The sequence below is a fragment of the Stenella coeruleoalba genome (assembly GCF_951394435.1).
Source record: "Stenella coeruleoalba genome assembly, chromosome: 13".
Taxonomy (NCBI): domain Eukaryota; kingdom Metazoa; phylum Chordata; class Mammalia; order Artiodactyla; family Delphinidae; genus Stenella; species Stenella coeruleoalba.
Genome location: NC_137159.1, coordinates 45,672,599 through 45,687,587, shown reverse-complemented (window position 1 = coordinate 45,687,587; position 14,989 = coordinate 45,672,599). Strand labels below are relative to the sequence as shown.

The following is a 14,989-nucleotide window of genomic DNA, read 5'->3' as shown; positions in this document are numbered from 1 at the left end:
ACACAAAAGCAAGATCCAAAATTTACTGAAATATTAATAAATTTGATTCTTTTATTTCTAAATTTCCATGAGGAAAATGGTCTCACCTGTAGCATTACTTCCTTGTACTCAACTAATAAGATGAAGGTATTTCAAATACTCCTTTTCTAACCTAAAACTACATTCTAATCATTAATGAAGCCTACATTTCTAAAATAATAAAATGCACTCCAAAGAAACTGAACAATGGCATACGATTTATAAGGAACTTATGAGTTGACTTAAGTTTTCTGGGTTTGTTATGAAAATCTCAAAGTTTTGGTAACATTCAAATTATGTAAACAATGTCCACATTAAATTTTTTGTAAGTCCACAGCAAAAGATAACATTAAGTGACTTTCTTACCTTTGCTTCCAAAACAATAAAATTCTAAACCCACAATAGAACGGTGGGTTGAATGGGCGAGGCATTTCTGAGACCATTGATAAACAAAAACAAAAAATAAACAAGTAAAAAAAGCTTTAAATAATATTTTCTTGAAATACCAGAATTAAAACTAACGCTCCTGACTACAATAATCATCTGTTTTAAGTAATTCCTGCAATCATAACTGCTGAAACTGTCAGTCTAAGCCATAATAATATTCAACTAACAGCTTGTAAGCATAAATAAACAGCCTCCAACTTTACCAGATACACAACTAAATGGCAAGATAGGGTAGTTATGTTTTAAAAGTTCCTATCATGAAAACAGTGTTCCCAGATTAGTCAGAAGCTGACATATATTCAGATATCCACAAAACTATAAGGTTAAGACATGAAAAACTAGGAACACACAGATATATATAGATACAGATATGTAAATAGCTCCCAAATAGAAAATTTCAACATTATAAAGAAGCTGATTCTTCCCAAAATAATAATAAATTTATTATAATTCTAATCAAAATGTCAACAGAGCTGGGTATTAGTTCATTGATTGGTTTTATACTTGTAAAGTGACTCAAGTTGATGGGGTTACGGAGGGCAGGTATGTATAACAAAGAATTTAGAAAAATAAAAGAAGGAATATATTGGGGGGAAGCTAGACTTACTATTAAACCATGTGTTAAAGTTAGAATAAGTAAAATAACATGGTCCATCTGAACACAACACTTGATCACTACGCTACACTGCCTTATTTATCTAAGGATTTCCAATATCTGTTATCATGCCCAGTATAACAGTGTAATATTTTCTTAACATGAACTAATAAAAAGTACTATGAATTATTAGATCATATATTGGCCACATAAAAGTACTTGTTCACAGTACGTTATAATTAATTGCAAGAGTTTAAGTGACCTTTCGTCAGCAAATGGTTTAATATAGAATGGCATGATTAACTGTCACTGAAGATCATTATTGTTCTTCAAGATTTAATAAACTTCATGAAATCTCAGTACCTATTACACCAAACTGCCAATACAGAAGAACAGCAAATTTGTTATTTGTGCTAATACTTTATACAGAAAGCTAAAGTGAAATATATATACATATATATATACGCATATTAAATTTCTAAGTAATCCATACTTCAGTGTTCTTCTCCAACTTGAATGAAAAGGCCATGTATGATTTCTAGGCTAGATTCTGGATCTAAAATGAAGACAGTAAAGCAAAGCCTTTCTAACCTTTTAAGACTCTTCCATCCTTTTTGTCTAGGCCTGAGCACCTTCATACTTTAGTACACTAATAAAAAGTATGTTTCAGGAATCTCTGGCAGTTAACTAATATTAGATGAATTTAAGGAGGCGGAAATTATATAATAAAAGACAATTTTATGTATACCAGCTGAGCTACAAGGGACAAGAAAATTATGAATCATATAAAACACAGGTATAGCAAGTATAAAGAATGACAGAAATGTCAAACTTGCTTTTGAAACTTTTAAGATTAACCCATAATAACAAGTTAACTGGTTACAGATATGAAGATGCTACTGTCATCATTAAGCGGAAGAGACCTCACTTCACTCTTCAAGACTAGAAATGTTTGTACGTCACCAGCACTTTAAAATACCTCCCTACATGAAGCTGTATGTTAGCTAGACATTTTACAAAGTAGTCAGCTACCATTCCCCACTGGTAAATATTTATGAACTTGAACTAACCAGAAAAGTTTAAATTATAATCTTTTTTAGAAGGCAGTGGATCTGAATTAAGTATGGACTTTAATTTACAAAAGAAGGGATGAGCCAGGGGAATATAGAAAACATTTTTGAAAGTGACCAATAGGCTATATAGCCCTTTTGCTTCATTTTAGTTTGATTTTTCTAGTGAATCAAGTAACCAAATCTGACAGAATTTTGGACGTTAGTTCCAACTACACAGAACAACCAAACTCATGGAAAACTGAGACCAAAAATGTCACCACCTCCTAGAATAAGTCATATAGCTGCTTCCTACACTCTGCAAACCCTATTTCCTATCTCCCTACCCCTACCCTAATCTTTGTGTATGTACTGCACATAAATTAGATTTATCCAAAATTTATTTCATAATAGTGAACTCTAATACAAATTGTGAGAAATTTTTATTTGACCATTTATATCAACTATTCACACAGTTAACTATGAGTGACTTACCCTCCAAAAACATCAAGCCTAAAAAAGAATAGTCATTAACAATGAAGGTGATACTTTTAACTTCTAAAAGAAAACATAGATGACTTAAATAGCCAGTTCAAACACATTAAGTCAAAAGCCTGCCTAATTTTATTCAGCAGCTAAAAGGAAAAAAAAATTATAACATAAAACTGATGTGGGAAGAGATAACAGTATATCTGGAATGAACTTTTTGACTAGAAACAAATATTCAAATTCATGCCTTTGGGGACTTCCCTGGTGGCGCAGTGGTTAAGAATCTGCCTGCCAATGCAGGGGACACAGGTTCGAGCCCTGGTCCGGGAAGATCCCACATGCCGGGGAGCAACTAAGCCCATGTGCCACAGCTACTGAAGCCCGTGCGCCTAGAGACCGTGCTCCGCAACAACAAAAGCCACTGCAATGAGAAGCCCACGTGCTGCAACGAAGACCCAACACAGCCAAAAATAAATAAATAAAATAAATATATAACAACAACAAAAAATCCATGCCTTTGTCACTAGAGATAGTTTGGGAATTCAAGCTATAGAATTAACTTCAAACAAATTCTGAAAACATGTATTTTTACATTTGAGACATAAACTCTATCTTTCCAATGTCTTTAAACATTCAACTATAATAGACTCTAGAACACGTGATTTAAAAAGCATTCATGATAAACTTCCTGTATTATGATTTGGAGAATTTAGCCTTGTCATCTCTCATCCCTTAAAACAAAACAAACAAAAAGCCACACCAAAAATATTTTGAGGATTACTTTCTTTCCCATCCATGAAGTAACGAGTTAGTAATTTTGATGAGCTATGGTCCCAAAAGTCTACCTTCTAAGTGACTGGTGATGGTAAGTACACAGGGGAGAAAAATATGAATGTCCATGATTAATGAAATGTAAATGGTACACTGAGTGTCATAACATGGAGTGTTATATTCAAACTCAGTTTAAATTAACTGAATGTTAAAAATGTTTACTTTGATTAAACGCTGGAAACATACTACAGTGGAAAAACATGGGCTTTAGAGTCAGAGAGAAATGGGTTCAAATCAAATATCCTGGTTTATTACATAACTTTTGACAAGTCAATTTCTCTGAGCCTTGGTCTTTTCAATAAAATGGGGGTAACGTGTTCTCAATAGCAGTTTTGCATATTTAGATAAATAATGTAAATCAAGCATCTAGTACAATGACTGCTACAAAGCAGTGCTCAATCACCATTAATTCTCTTCCCACACCCCGCTTCCTGAGGGTCACATTGTCTCATTTAGTCTCATTTACTGAGCCCCTCACTCAGTTGTGTGCTGGCTGTGTAACTGGCTCTGAGGGAGTGAAAAAAGAAAAAAGAAAAGTTTATAGAATTGGTTTGTAACACTGGCTGATTTCTATGGTGTAACTACTCCCACATGGCTGATCTCAACCTACCAGCTTTGAAGTCTACCCAATACAGAGCTGGAAAGAGATGTACATGATTACTCTCTGTCCCATTACTCTGTTTTATTTTTTCCACAACACTTTTACCTTTTGAAATTACCTTGTTTAACTGTTTAGGTATTTATTCTGTTCCCACCCCTACCCCCAAAGGGAATAAAAACACTATGGCAGGGACCTTGTCTGTCCTGTTCTCTTCTGTGTCCTCAGCAAGTACAAAATCAAACTAATTGGTAAAAGTCCCCAAATTCAGGAAACTGAAAAGTATTAAAAAAAAAAAAAAAGACTAATTCAAGGAAAACACTCATACCCTCAATTTCGGCAGCACTGTTCTTTTTCTTTGGAGAAGGAATAAAAAATAAACATAACCAGTAAGTACCAAATGCTTAAATTAAAACAGCAGATTACTTCTGCCACATCACCTAGCTTAGCAATAAAAATCGGCCAGGCATAAGCACTTCCATATAAAGGGCAACATTTCTAAATGTCCAGCTGGAACACCATACTTATATAATTCAAGGTAGGCAATCTTACCATTCTTAATAACACAGAAGCAGTTACTGTATGGTTATACAAAGGTAAACAAATACTACTGTTAATAAGTCATGTATTACCATTTTTTTTCTTTTATTAATCCAGCTTGCAAGCCCAGCCTCCCACACCCCGAATTTACTTTACCTGCACGAATTAACATCCGCAAACATTCTATAGAGTTGTGATAAGCTGCTTCATGAATTGGCATCCATCCCCTGTTATCAGCAACATCAACACTACGTCCGTTTTTGAGTAGTTTTCTTAAGACTTTAACATTGCCTTCCCTGGCAGCAAGTCCAACCGTGGAGCATGTGTCAGAGTAAGCCTCTGTAAAATCCATTCTTTTGACCAGTCTACAAAACAAGGCAGAAAGAAAACACTATCGTCAATAAAACAACACTGCACTCCTAGATATTAGCAGATCACTGTGGATCTGTCTAGCATCTCTCACATAACTGCTGGGGAACAGCCTGAGGTGGAGATAGCAACCTGTCAGGCCATAGCCTCTGCCAGTCTAAACCAGGAAGTCTCTCTGTTTGGGGGACTGGGCTTCCTTAGAATCCTCTTATTAAAGATATCAAGGGAGTTTTAAGTGTTCTATCACTCCTTGTCTGAGCAGCTCCTTCCTGCAGGCTTCTGCTCCCATTCATACTCCAACAAAATGCACTCACTGGAACACTGTTGATGAGAGAGTGAAATTCCTTCAGTTAATCCCAAATGTATATAGTCTACTGTGCAGAGATGGCCATTTAACGACCAGCAACACTCAGCCTCAAGAACTAATTTTATAGCCCTCTACAGGGAAAAGCTAAACCCAAAAAAGCCAGAAAGGAGTGAAGGACATTTTTTTAAAAGAACAAAAATAAGTAGTAATTCTAGTTTTTATGTCCCTGGTGGTTCTTTCCAGAAGGAGCAAAACACTTGGGTTTTCTTTCCTTGATGAAACAGTCCCACTGACTGAATATACTAAAATGAACAAAGACCATCATAGATGGGTCCAGCTTTCCTACACTAGCCCAGAAAGTTTTTCACAGCATTATTAGCCTCTTCCTCACAATCTCCCTTCAAAGTTCAAGTTCCCCTGGAGTCAGTGTCCAGTATAGCTCAGCATATGACTCTTACAAAGACAATTTCTTGTTAGTCACACTATGAGGCAGGTTGGGATAAGACCCAGGATTCTCAGGGCAACAGTTATCTCTCAAAAGGCAGTCCCTCTCAGTAACATTTCAGTTCCATTCTTCCTTTTAGTTTTTCTAAATATCTTACGAGGTAGGTCAGGAAATACCAACAACATGTCTAGTCCAATACAGGTAAAAAACTTTCTAGAGTGATATTCTAAATAATTTAATCAGAACGGGAGGTTTGAGGGAAGAGGTTAAAAGTCAGCACACAACAGTTCCTGTAGTAAGTTTAAACTTATCTATGGTCATGTTTAAATATAAAGCTGTATCTGCAGAACCTGATTCTACAGAGAGCTAATATTAGCTATGAATTAATCTGATTAAATCAACCAGTCCATTACTAAGGAAGCGAAGATATTTACTACAGAACATTTAATTATTCAGTTAATAATTATTTACTGAGTACCAATTAAATGATCAGCAATGTGGAGGATATAAAGATGACACAGAAGTTGCAAGGAGGGGGAATGAAAAAGACACTGAAGGAGACCTTCAACACGGTGGAGGAGTAAGACGCAGAGATCACCTTCCTCCATACAGATACATCAGAAATACATCTACACGTGGAACAACTCCTACAGAACACCTACTGAACGCTGGCAGAAGACCTCAGACTTCCCAAAAGGCAAGAAACTCCCCATGTACCTGGGCAGGGCAAAAGAAAAAAGAAACAACAGAGACAAAAGAAAAAACAGAGGCAAAAGAATAGGGACAGGACCTGCACCTCTGGGAGGGACCTGTGAAGGAGGAGAAGTTTCCACACACTAGGAAGCCCCTTCACTGGCGGAGATGGGGGGTGGCAGAGGGGAAGCTTCAGAGCCACGGAGGAGAGCACAGCAACAGGGCTGCAGAGAGCAAAGCGAAGAGATTCCCACACAGGGGATCCGTGCCGAACAGCACTCACCAGCCTGAGAGGCTTGTCTGCTCACCCGCCGGGGTGGGTGGTGGCTGAGAGCTGAGGCTCGGGCTTTGGAGGTCAGATCCCAGGGACAGAACTGGAGTTGGCTGCGGGAACACAGCCTTAAGGGGGCTAGTGAGCCACAGCTAGCCGGGAGGGAGTCTGGGAAAAAGTCTGGAACTGCCGAAGAGGCAAGAGACCATTGTTGCGTGGTGCGCGAGGAGACGGGATTCAGAGCACCGCCTAAACAAGCTCCAGAGTTGGGCGCGAGGCGCGGCTACCAGCGCAGACACCAGAGACGGGCATGAGATGCTAAGGCTGCCACTGCAGCCACCAAGAAGCCTGTGTGCAAGCACAGGTCACTATCCACACCGCCCCTCCCGGGGGCCTGTGCAGCCCGCCACTTCCAGGGTCCCATGATCCAGGGACAACTTTCCTGGGAGAAGACACAGCGCACCTGAGGCTGTTACGTCACTATGGCCTCTGCCGCCGCAGGCTCGCCCCACATTCCGTACTCCTCCCTCCCCCGGGCCTGAGTGAGCCAGAGCCCCCGAATCAGCTGCTCCTTTAACCCCGTCCTGTCTGAGCAGGGAACAGACGCCCTCAGGCGACCTACACGCAGAGGCGCGGCCAAATCCAAAGCTGAACCCCAGGAGCTGTGCGAACAAAGAAGAGAAAGGGAAATTTCTCCCAGCAGCCTCAGGAGCAGCGGATTAAATCTCCACAATCAACTTGATGTACCCTGCATATGTGGAATACTTGAACAGACAACGAATCATCCCAAAATTGAGGAAGAGGACTTTGGGAGCAACTGTAGACTTGGAGTTTCCTTTTAATTTGTTTCAGGTTTTATGTTTACCTTAGTTTAGTATTTAGAGTTTATTATCATTGGTAGATTTGTTTATTGATTTGGTTGCTCTTTTTTAATATATATATATGTTTTTCCTTTTTCTCTTTTCGTGAGTGTGTATGTGTATGCTTCTTTGTCTGATTTTGTCTGTAGAGCTTTGCTTTTACCATTTGTTCTAAAGTTCTGTCTATCCGTTTTTCGTTTTTTTTTAAGTATAGTTTTTAGTGCTTGTTATCATGGGTAGATTTGTTTTTTGATTTGGTTGCTCTCTTCTTTCTTTCTTTTTTATTAGTTTTTAATTTTTTATTTTTAATAATTTTTTATTTTAATAACTTTATTTTATTTTTTTCTTACTTTCTTTCTTTTTTTCTCCCTCTTCTTCTGAGCCATGTGGCTGACAGGGTCCTGGTGCTTCTGCGGGGTGTCAGGCCTGTGCCTCTGAGGTGGGAGAGCCAAGTTCAGGACACTGGTCCACCAGAGACCTCCTGGCTCCAAGTAATATCAAACAGTGAAAGCTCTCCCAGAGATCTCCATCTCAACACTAACACCCAGCTCCACTCAACGACCAGCAAGCTACAGTGCTGGACACCCTATGCAAAACAACTAGAAAGACAGGAACACAACCCCACCCATTAGCAGAGAGGCTACGTAAAATCATAATAAGGTCACAGACAACCCAAAACAAACCACCGGACTTGGTCCTGCCCACCAGAAAGACAAGATCCAACCTCATCCACCAGAACACAGGCACTAGTCCCCTGCACCAGGAAGCCTACACAACCCACTGAATCAACGTTAGCCACTGGGGGCAGATACAAAAACAACAGGAACTACGAATCTGCAGCCAGCGAAAAAGAGAACCCAAACACAGTAAGCAAAATGAGAAGACAGAGAAAGACACAGCAGATGAAGGAGCAAGGTAAAAACCCACCAGACCAAAAAAATGAAGAGGAAATAGGCAGTCTACCTGAAAACGAATTCAGAGTAATGATAGTAGAGATGATCCAAAATCTTGGAAATAGAATGGAGAAAATACAAGAAACGTTTAACAAGGACCTAGAAGAACTAAAGAGCAAAGAAACAATGATGAACAACACAATAAATGAAATTAAAAATTCTCTAGAAGGAATCAATAGCAGAATGACTGAGGGAGAAAAACAGATAAGTGACCTGAAAGATAAAATAGTGGAAATAACTACCACAGAGCAGAATAAAGAATGAAAAGAATTGAGGACAGCCTCAGAGACCTCTGGGACAATATTAAATGCACCAACATTCGAATTATAGGGGTTCCAGAAAACAACAGAAAAAGAAAGTGACTGAGAAAATATTTGAAGTATTATAGTTGAAAATTCCCTAATATGGGAAAGGAAATAGTCAATCAAGTCCAGGAAGCACAGAGAGTCCCATACAGGATAAATCCAAGGAGAAATACGCCAAGACACATATTAATCAAACGATCAAAAATTAAATACAAAGAAAAAATATTAAAAGCAGCAAGGGAAAAACAACAAATAACATACAACAGAATCCCCATAAGGTTAACAGCTTATCTTTCAACAGAAACTCTGCAAGCCAGAAGGGAGTGGCAGGACATATTTAAAGTGATGAAAGGGGAACACCTACAACCAAGATTACTCTACCCAGCTAGGATCTCATTCAGTTTCGACAGAGAAATTAAAATCTTTACCAACAAGCAAAAGCTAAGAGAATTCAGCACCACCAAACCAGCTTCACAACAAATGCTAAAGGAACATCTCTAGGCAGGAAACACAAGAGAAGGAAAAGACCTACAATAACAAACCCAAAACAATTAAGAAAATGGTCATAGGAACATACATATTGACAATTACCTTAAATGTAAATGGATTAAATGCTCCAACCAAAAGACACAGACTGGCTGAATGGATAGAAAAACAAGACCCATTTATATGCTGTCTACAGAGACCCACTTCAGACCCAGGGACACATACAGACTGAAAGTGAGGGGATGGAAAAAGATATTCCATGCGAATGGAAATCAAAAGAAAGCAGGAGTAACAATTCTCATATCAGACAAAATAGACTTTAAAATAAAGACTGTTAAAGAGACAAAGGAGGCCACTACATAATGATTAAGGGATCAATCCAATAAGAAGGTATAACAGCTGTAAATATTTATGCACCCAACATAGGAGCACCTCAATACATAAGGCAAATGCTAACACCCATTAAAAGGGGAAATCGACAGTAACACCATCACAATAGGGGACTTTAACACCCCACTTTCACCAATGGAGAGATCAACCAAAATGAAAATAAATAAGGAAACACAAGCTTTAAATGACACATTAAACAAGATGGACCTAACTGATATTTATAGGATATTCCATCCAAAAACAACAGAATACACTTTCTTCTCAAGTGCTCATAGAACATTCTCCAAAACAGATCATATCTTGGGTCACAAATCAAGCCTTGGCAAATTTAAGAAAACTAAAATCGTATCAAGTATCTTTTCCGACCACAATGCTATTAGACTAGATATCAATTACAGGAAAAAAACCGTAAAAAAGACAGACACATGGAGGGTACACAATACACTACTTAATAACCAAGAGATCACTGAAGAAATCAAAAAGGAAATCAATAAATACCTAGAAACAAATGACAATGAAAACATAACGACCCAAAACCTATGGGATGCAGCATAAGCACTTCTAAGAGGGAAGTTTATAGCAATACAATTCTACCTCAAGGAACAAGAAACATCTCAAATAAACAACCTAACCTTACATCGAAAGCAATTAGAGAAAGAATTAAAAAACCCCAAAGTTAGCAGAAGAAAAGAAATCAAAAAGATCAGATCAGAAATAAATGAAAAATATATGAAGGAAATAGCAAAGATCAATAAAACTAAAAGCTGGTTCTTTGAGAAGATAAACAAAATTGATAAACCATTAGCCAGACTCATCAAGAAAAAAAGGGATAAGACTCAAATCAAAAGAATTAGAAATAAAAACGGAGAAGTAACAACTGACACTGCAGAAATACAAAGGATCATGAGAGATTACTACAAGCAACTCTATGCCAATAAAATGGACAACCTGGAAGAAATGGACAAATTCTTAGAAAAGCACAACCTTCCAAGACTGAACCAGGAAGAAATAGAAAATATAAACAGACCAATCACAAGCACTGAAATTGAGACTGTGATTAAAAATCTTCCAACAAACAACAGTCCTGGACTAGATGGCTTCACAGGCGAATTCTATCAAACATTTAGAGAAGAGCTAACACCTATCCTTTTCAAACTCTTCCAAAATATAGTAGAGGGAAGAACGCTCTCAAACTCATTCTACAAGGCAACATCATCACCCTGATAACAAAACCAGACAAAGATGTCACCAAGAAAGACAACTACAGGCCAATATCACTGATGAACATAGATGCAAAAATCCTCAATAAAATACTAGCAAACAGAATCCAACAGAACATTAAAAGGATCATACACCATAATCAAATGGGGTTTATCCCAAGAATACAAAGATTCTTCAATATATGCAAATCAATCAATGTGATACTCCATATTAACAAACTGAAGGAGTAAACCATATGATCATCTCAAATGATGCAGACAAAGCTTTTGACAAAATTCAACACCCATTTATGATAAAAACCCTCCAGAAAGTAGGCATAGAGGGAACTTACCTCAACATAATAAAGGCCATATATGACAAACTCACAGCCAACATCGTTCTCAATGGTGAAAAACTGAAAGCATTTCTTCTAAGATCAGGAACAAGACAAGGCTGTCCACTCCCACCACTAGTATTCAACATAGATTTGGAAGTTTTAGTCACAGCAATCAGAGATGAAAAGAAATAAAGGGAATCCAAATCAGTAAAGAAAAAGTAAAGCTGTCACTGTTTGCAGATGACATGATACTATACAAAGAGAATGCTAAAGATGCTGCCAGTAAACTACTACAGCTGATCAATGAATTTGTTAAAGTAGAAGGATACAAAATTAATGCTCAGAAATCTCTTGCATTCCTATACTCTAATGATGAAAAATCTGAAAGAGAAATTAAGGGAACACTCCCATTTACCACTGCAACGAAAAGAATAAAATACCTAGGAATAACCCTACCTAAGGAGACAAAAGACCTGTATGCAGAAAACTATAAGACACTCATGAAAGAAATTAAAGATGATACAAACAGATGGAGAGATATACCACGTTCTTGGACTGGAAGAATCAACATTGTGAAAATGACTATACAACCCGAAGCAAACTACAGATTCAATGCAATCCCTATCAAACTACCACTAGCATTTTTCACAGAACTAGAACAAAAAATTTCACAATTTGTATGGAAACACAAGACCCCAAGTAGCCAAAGCAATTGAGAGAGAAAAACGGAGCTGGAGGAATCAGGCTCCCAGACTTCAGACTATACTATAAAGCGATAGTAATCAAGCAGTATGGTACTGGCAAAATAACAGAAATATAGATCAATGTAACAGGACAGAAAGCCCAGAGATAAACCCACGCACATATGGTCACCTTATTTTTGATAAAGGAGTCAAGAATATACAATGGAGAAAAGACAGCCTCTTCAATAAGTGGGGCTGGGCAAACTGGACAGCTACATGTAAAAGAATAAAATTAGAATACTCCCTAACATCATATACAAAAATAAACTCAAAATGGATTAAAGACCTAAATGTAAGGCCAGACACTATAAAACTCTTAGAGGAAAACATAGGCAGAACACTCTATGACATAAATCACAGCAAGATCCTTTTTGACCCACCTCCTACAGAAATGGAAATAAAAACAAAAATAAACAAATGGGACCTAATGAAACGTAAATGCTTTTGCACAGCAAAGGAAGCCATAAACAAGACGAAAAAACAACCCTCAGAATGGGAAAAAATATTTGCAAATGAAGCAACTGACAAAGGATTAATTTCCAAAATTTACAAGCAGCTCATGCAGCTCAATATCCAAAAAACAAACAACCCAATCCAAAAATGGGCAGAAGACCTACATAGACATTTCTCCAAAGAAGACATACAGATTGCCAATAAACACATGAAAGGATGCTCAACATCACTAAGCATTAGAGAAATGCAAATCAAAACTACAATGAGGTATCACCTCACACCAGTCAGAATGGCCATCATCAAAAAAATGTACAAACAATAAATGCTGGAAAGAGTGTGGAGAAAAGGGAACCCTCTTGCACTGTTGGTGGGAATGTATATTGATACAGCCACTATGGAGAACAGTATGGAGGTTCCCTAAACAACTACAAATAGAACTACCATATGACCCAGCTATCCCACTACTGGGCATATATATACCCTGAGAAAACCTTAATTCAAAAAAAGGCATGTTCCACAATGTTCATCGCAGCATTATGTACAATAGCCAGGACATGGAAGCAACCTAAGTGTCCATCAACAGATGAATGGATAAAGAAGATGTGGTACATATATACAATGGAATATTACTCAGTCATAAAAAGAAACGAAATTGAGTTATTTGTAGTGAAGTGGATGGACCTAAAGTCTGTCATACAGAGTGAAGTAAGTCAGAAAGAGAAAAACAAATACCATATGCTAACACATATATATGGAACCTTAAAAATAAGTGGTTCTGAGGAACCTAGGGGCAGGACAGGAATAAAGATACAGACGTAGAGAACGGACTTGAGGACGTGGGGAGGGGGAAGAGTAAGCTGGGACGAAGTGAGAGAGTGGCATGGACTTATATATACTACCAAATGTAAAACAGCTAGCTAGTGGGAAGCAGCTGCAAAGCACAGGGAGATCAGCGCCTGCTTTGTGACCACCTAGGGTGGGATAGGGAGGGTGGGAGGGAGACACAAGCGGGAGGAGATATGGGGATGTATGTATATGTATAGCTGATTCACTTTGTTATAAAGCAGAAAGTAACACACCATTGTGAAGCAACTGTACTCTAATAAAGATGGTAAAATAAATAAATAAAATTTTTTGGATGTCTTAAAAAAAAAAGAGATGACATAGACACAGATTCTATCTCAAGTTATGTACTGTCTCACAGAAATGATAAATATACGTGATTCAAAATAGCATAAAGTGCCATAAGAGAAGTACAGATAAAGAGCCATGAGTAATCAAAGAAGGGGAAAACTACTTCAACTTGGTGGGGGATATGAGCTGTGCCTAAAAGATAAGGGAGGCTGTGACAATGAGATAACATGTAAAATAGCATTTCTTGGGCAGAAGAAAAAATATAACCAAAATTATGGAAATGAACAAGCAAGGGTGAGTAAGGTTCAGTGAATAATGGAAACAATTTACTTTGGAAAGAGGATTAGGTTAAAAAAAAGAATAGTAGAAAAATGAGGTTACAGACATAGCCAAACTATGGAGAATCTTGAATGGTAAACTGTATGTTTTCAAATATATTACTTCTAGCCAAGGCCATTACATCCACATTTCACAAAAAAGAACAAATCACACATTTTAGGTCTATTTATAAGCATATTCATCTAATAGAAGAAAACTTTTTTCATACATAGGAAAACCACACACAAACACACATATAAGAATACTATTCCAAAGACATGAAAAACAACTTCAAGTAAAAACAGGTAAGAATCCCCTTCTAAATTTACTGGGTTTTCTCACAGTTACAAATAACGTTAACAGATCCAGATTAATACACAATAATCTGAAAAAATTAACAGAACTGGATAATATCTTTCCGCTTAAGGGAAAGAGAAGCCAAAAGACATGTACTATAATAGCAGGATCGTTCTCTTCAACCTTTAATACCAACTAGTCAACAAGAATAAACTGTTAAGATCTCCCTTAATAAAACCTCCCTATGTTCTAGACTAAAATAGAGAGTACAGACTCAAACAACAAAATACATACAATGTAATAACAAATATGTATGATACATAAACATCACCTAGACCTGAACTGGTAAACAAAATATCAGCTACAAAAATAAATTTTCAGGCAATTAAGGTAATTTGAAGATGGAATAGGTATTTGATGATGTAATTATCGTTAGTATTCTTAGATGTGATAATGGCATTATGGTTATCAGGAAAATGTCCTTATTCTTATAAGTATTTAGCAGTGAAGTCACAACACATGCAGCTTATTTCAAAGGTTTTATTTATTTTTTCTTTTTTTGGTGGTATGCGGGCCTCTCACTGTTGTGGCCTCTCCCGTTGCAGAGCACAGGCTCCGGACGCGCAGGCTCAGCGGCCATGGCTCACGGGCCCAGCCGCTCCGGGGCATCCGGGATCCTCCCGGACCGGGTCACGAACGCGTGTCCCCTGCATCAACAGGCGGACTCTCAACCACTGCGCCACCAGGGAAGCCCAAAAGGTTTTAGATTTAAAAGTATATAAAGAGAAAAAGAGTAAAGCAACTATGGCATAATGTTAATTATCGGACCCATGTGGAGAGTATATAAATGGTCACCATATT

The 14,989-nt window shown here is 37.7% G+C and overlaps 1 protein-coding gene across 3 annotated transcripts in view; it reads right to left on the bottom strand.

The window, feature by feature from the left end:
* Nucleotides 1-14,989, bottom strand: part of ASB3 (ankyrin repeat and SOCS box containing 3) — a 95,613-nt gene that overhangs the window by 57,084 nt on the left and 23,540 nt on the right. For all 3 annotated transcript variants that reach the window (XM_079940627.1, XM_079940628.1, XM_079940629.1), the window contains exon 2: nucleotides 4,724-4,932. In XM_079940627.1, the coding sequence (XP_079796753.1) occupies nucleotides 4,724-4,919 (196 nt within the window). In that variant the 5' untranslated portion in view covers nucleotides 4,920-4,932. The remainder of the gene's footprint in view (nucleotides 1-4,723; nucleotides 4,933-14,989) is intronic.